At 41.3% G+C, this 5,505-nt stretch overlaps 1 protein-coding gene across 1 annotated transcript; it reads right to left on the bottom strand.

Moving 5' to 3' along the window:
• Nucleotides 1-4,717: 4,717 nt before the first annotated feature.
• LOC135432877 (uncharacterized) lies at nt 4,718-5,248 on the bottom strand. The gene has a single exon (XM_064688739.1). The coding sequence runs from the start codon at nt 5,246-5,248 to the stop codon at nt 4,718-4,720; it is 531 nt and encodes a 176-aa protein (XP_064544809.1).
• Between the last annotated feature and the right edge of the window lie 257 nt (nt 5,249-5,505).

The raw sequence follows: 5,505 nt of genomic DNA on the forward strand, positions 1-5,505 counted from the left end.
ATTGATTTTAAAAATTTGATGAAATATTCTTATGGGGGGCCTTAAAAGTAATCTATAAACTAAAATCTGTGTGTTCTGTCGTTTGGCAAAGGAGTAAAACACGAAATAAATTGATTTTTAACAAAAATCTGTGAAATCGTGTTCAATACGATCAATACGATAACAAATATTTGTATTACAGTTCTTGGCATATTTTCTAAAGTTCTTGATTAATTTAAAAAGTTTGAGGAAATATTCTCATGTTGGGCTTTAAAAGTAAGCTTTAACTAAAATCTGTGTTTTCTATAGTTTGACAAAAGAATAAAACACGAATTAAATTAATTTTTTAAAAATATCTGCGAAATCGTGTTTAATACGATCGGATGCCAACAAATATTTGTATTACAACTCTGAGCATTTTTTCTAAAGTTCTTGATTAATTTTAAAGATTTGATGAAATATTCTCATGTTGGGCTGTAAAAGTAAGCTTTATATAAGCTATAACCTGTGTTTCCTGTCGTTTGACATAAGAATAAAACACGAAATAAAAAGATTTTTAACAAAAATCTGGAAAAATCGTGCTCAATACAATCGGATGCCAACAACAAATATTTTTATTACAGTTCTTGGCATATTTTCCTAGGTGCTAGATTGAATTTGAAAATTTGATGAAATATTCTTATGTAGGGCTTTAAAAGTAAGCTATAAACTAAAATCTGTCTTTTCTGTCGTTTGGCAAAGGAATAAAACACGAAAAAAAAGGATTTTTAACAAATATCTGTGAAATCGTGTTCAATACCATCGGATGCCAGCAACAAATATTTTTGTTACAGTTCTTAGCATATTTTCTAAAGTTCTTGATTAATTTAAAAAATTTGAGGAAATATTCTCATGTTGGGCTTTATATGAAAGCTTTAAACTAAAATCTGTGTTTTCTGTCATTTGGCAAAAGAATAAAATGCGAATTAAAATCATTTTTAACAAATATCTGGGAAATCGTGTTCAATACAATCGGATGCCAGCAAGAAATAATTTTATTACAGTTCTTAGCATATTTTCTAAAGTTCTTGTTTAATTTTTAAAATTTGATGAAATATTCTCATGTTGGGGTTTAAAAGTAAGCTTTAAACTAAAATCTGTATTTTCTGTCTGTTGGCAAAAGAATAAAACACGACCTAAAATCATTTTTAAAAAAATCTGGTGAATCGTGTTCAATACGATGGATGCCAGCAGCAAATAATTTTATTACAGTTCTAAGCATATTTTCTAAAGTTCTTGTTTAATTTTTAAAATTTGATGAAATATTCCCATGTTGGGGTTTAAAAGTAAGCTTTAAACTAAAATCTTGAAAATTTGATGAAATATTCTTATGTAGGGCTGTAAAAGTAAGCTATAAACTAAAATCTGTGTGTTCTGTTGTTTGGCAAAGCATTAAAACACGAAATAAAAGGATTTTTAACAAAAATCTGTGAAATCGTGTTCAAGACGAAACGATAGCAACAACAAATATTTTTATTACAGTGCGACTACTTTCCTAGGTGCTTGAGTGAATTTAAAAATTTGATGAAATGTTCTTATGTTGGGCTGTAAAAGTAAGCTTTAAACTAAAACCTGTGTTTTCTGTCGTTTAACATAACAATAAAACACGAAATAAAACGATTTTTAACAAAAATCTGGGAAATCGTGTTCAATACGATCGAATGCCAACAACAAATATTTTTATTGCAGTTATTAGCATATTTTCTAAAGTTCTAGATTAATTTTAAAAATTTGATGAAATACGCTTATGTAGGGCCTTGTGTAGTTGCAAGCTTTTTTGCAACTAATTAATTCTAACTGCTTGTGTGCAGCGAAATTCAAAACTTATGTATATTTGTTTTCGAATATATTTATTGCCGCGCATGGCACTTAGTAGAGATTATGTTTTTATATTGTTGCTTGGCAGCCAACTCGAATTAGTTGTGCCTAGGTTGCGATCAAACGAAAAAAACTAAAAACTATGACAATATGTAAAGCGAACGAAACGAAACTCCAATAAGACGCTCGCCGGTTAGAGCGAAGGGCAGCGGGAGTCAATGCAAAGCAAAGCAATGCAGAAAGAGAGTGGACAGCAGCTTACAAAGAGCGCGCAAAAACTATTTGCTCTTAGGCTGTAATTATGATTGTTATTTTCTGCTTGGATGATGTCCGCAGCCGTCGGTGTTGTCTCTGCTGTTATTTGACCAAACATTCTCCCCCCGTTGGAAGGCAAGGGCTTTCAACATCATCCTGTTTGGGCAGCAAACACAGCTTTCGTACAGCTCTACGTATGACCCCAGTCGCAGTTTGAAGCACAGCAACTCTGGATACCCCATCAGATCCAGAGATCAGCTCTTGCACTCTAGCTAGTGGCCACTTCAGCGGCGGTAGATTCTCATCCTTTACAAGGACAACATCGATAATGGAGAGTCCAGGCTGAGGAGTGCGCCATTTGGAGCGCTGTTGAAGAAGCGTCAAATATTCTTCGCGCCAACGGGCCCAGAATACTTGTTGGAGATATGTGACGCGCTGAAAATAATTAAGCCGATTGAAGTTAAGCTGCCTTAGATCGGGCTCAATGTATGATGAACTTGGCGCTGTACCCAGGAAGTGTGCGGGTGTCAAGACGTCAAGATCACCTGGATGCTCTGAAAGTGGAAGTAATGGTCGAGAATTAATAATTGCCGGGATGTGGCAGACGAGCGTGCGCAGCGAATCGAAATCCAAAATGGAAGAGCCAACAGATCGATAAAAATGGTGCTTAGCAGTCTTCACAGCGGCTTCCCATAGTCCGCCAAAGTGCGGACAGCGAGGAGGGATGAACAACCATTCAATTGAGTCGGATAGGCATAACTCGTTAACGGCCTTGACATGCTCGTCACTCAGGAACAGGCGGCTCAGATCTGCTAGTTCGTTCTTGGCACCTACGAAGTTTGTCGCATTGTCAGACCAGATCCTTGAAGGTCGAGATCGAGTCAGGATGAAACGTTTTAGGGCGTTTAGAAACGATATTGTGGACAAATCCTTTACAAGCTCTAAGTGCACCGCCTTTGTAGCGAAGCATATGAACAGACTGATATAGCATTTCACTGGTGGCCTGTTGCGCACTTCGTTCTTGTAGTAAAATGGTCCACACTAATCAACGCCAGTGACCATAAAGGGATACGAAGTATCAAGACGATCAGCTGGTAGGTCTGCCATTATATGCTCTGCCAATTGTGGCTTGGCACGAAAACAGATTATGCCTTTGGCAACAATACTGGAGACTGTTTTTCGACCGCCAATGGGCCAGTACTGGAGCCGAATCGAAGACAATAAAACGCGAGGTCCAGCGTGGAAGTTTCGTTTATGAAAGTGAACTATGATTGCTCGCGTCACAGGATGCTGACGGGGCAATATAATCGGATGTCGCGCTGAGAAGTCTAACGACGAGTTTTTCAGCCGTCCACCGATGCGGAGTAGGCCGAAGTCGTCAAGGAATGGTGCAAGAGAGGCCATTGAGCTAGACGGTAGTCATCGCTAAGAGTAGCCATTTGCACTGACCGCAGCAACCAATGTGTGCCATGATGCAAGTGGTCAACAGTTAGTTCAGCTCCTCGGATTCGATTTACAAATTTGTAAACATAAGCAAAGACCCGCTGTAGCTTGGAAAACGAATTGATGAACTTTCAGCCGATCGAGAGATCAGGTTGCGCTGCAGTTCCGAGGAGTACCTTGTGTCGAAGTTCTGGTAAGGATTCGACAGGTACACAGGAGGCAGGCCACTCTTCCTTTCCCTTACTGAGAAAACTCGGACCATTGGCCCATAATGGAGACCGGAAGAGCTCACTAGGCAGCGCTCCCCGTGAAATTATATCCGCCGGGTTTAATTCAGTGGGAATATGATGCCATTCCATTCCAGTGGTGAGCTCTTGGATGGCTGCGACTCGGTTGGCAACGAAAACATTGAATTTCGAAGCATCATTGCGAATCCAATCCAAAGTCACGGCAGAGTCTGACCAACAGAAATACCGACAGTCAAACACTTTCATTTGGCATATTTCGCTGAGTTCCAGCTTTGGTACAGTGATGGTTTTCACAGGCGCGACACGCGATTTGGAGCATAAGAGACGCACGCTGGTGTTGCCATGGCACTTTGACATTGATGTTGACATTGATGTTGACCGAAAAACCATCGGACGCAAATGCTGCATCACCAATGCCAGAGACGATTGCTGTTGACTTGAATTTGCGCAGCTGGAGCTGATGAGCAAGACGACAGGTGATGATGTGCAACTGCGACCAGAGTCGAGCAACGCACGGCAGGGCACCAAGGAGCCAGCGCGATTTTTCACGTTGATGACGGCAGTGGCAAGCAGGACAACATCGTGCTTGAGATGCTGGGCGGTAGTGAGTGGCGAAGATAAAATTGCCGCCAAGGTGTTTTGGGATGACGAATAAGTTTCGGTATCTTGTGCATTGTTTGAGCTAGAAGCAGCGATGTGACTGCTTGTGTTGCCAAGATGCAACAAGCTATGATGCTTGCTTCCACAAACTCTGCAAGCGCTGGAGCCGCATACTCTCAGTTGATGTCCCCTTTGCAGGCAGTTTAAGCACAGCGCAAGCCGCTTGGCTTCGTGAAGGCGCAGCGAGGGCGATAAATTTGCGAATTGCAAACATTTATAAATAGAGTGACCTGCGACTTCACAAAACACACAAGCACTCGTTCCATTCCTAGTCCCTACAAACGTTCTTCTACTACTGTTGTTCTGGCCCACATGGGAGCTAGGCGTGTACATTGTCGTAGCGTGATCCGCTGCCTTTGGCAACGCCTCTCGATGAAGGTTGTAAACCGCTCGCATGATGGTATGACGTCCAACGGCGCATCATCCCCCCAGCTAGCTTGCGTAGCGCTATCTAGTTTTTGCAGCAACGTGTGTACTATGACGCAACCGGCGATCTGTTCCACACTGCCCATCGATTTTAAAGCACGTAGATGAGAGTTGAGCTTATCTGAAAATTCGCGCAGCTGTGTCGTCGCGCCCTTATCCACCTTCCTTAAACCCAAAATTTCAGCGATGTGTGCCTGAAAAATAAGACGCTTGTTATTAAAACGCTTATCAAGCAGTTCTAAAGCGGCAGCATAATTAGCGTTTGAAATTTCCAAGGAGCGAATTGTATCCAGTGCTGTTCCTTTAAGGCATGACCGTAGATGCTGGAGTTTTTCAATGTTGGTCAAATACGGATCCTTGTCAATGACCGTGGTGAACATGTTCGAGAAATCGGCCCATTCTGTGTAGCCTCCACTAAACTCCGGCAATTTAAGTTGAGGCAATCGAGAGTGGGTTGGAACATAAAGGTAGAACGCGAATCATCGGCTGCGGCAGAATTGAAGGTGGAACAATCCGGAATCTGCTAAACCTTGCTGCGATTTCCGCGTTCGCGTTGAAGGGACACCCGTAGCTGCCTAATAGTTGACTCAAAACTTGTCTGAAGATCCTCTTCAACGCTGGCATGACCCACATCTAA

This window comes from Drosophila montana, unplaced genomic scaffold, assembly GCF_035044405.1.
Source record: "Drosophila montana isolate Dmon_TW-CO22-7 unplaced genomic scaffold, ASM3504440v1 contig_3215_1, whole genome shotgun sequence".
Lineage (NCBI taxonomy): Eukaryota > Metazoa > Arthropoda > Insecta > Diptera > Drosophilidae > Drosophila > Drosophila montana.

Bases quoted from the DNA above. Each gene is read 5' to 3' on its own strand.
- LOC135432877 (XM_064688739.1), bottom strand. From the start codon at position 5,248: ATGTTCACCACGGTCATTGACAAGGATCCGTATTTGACCAACATTGAA.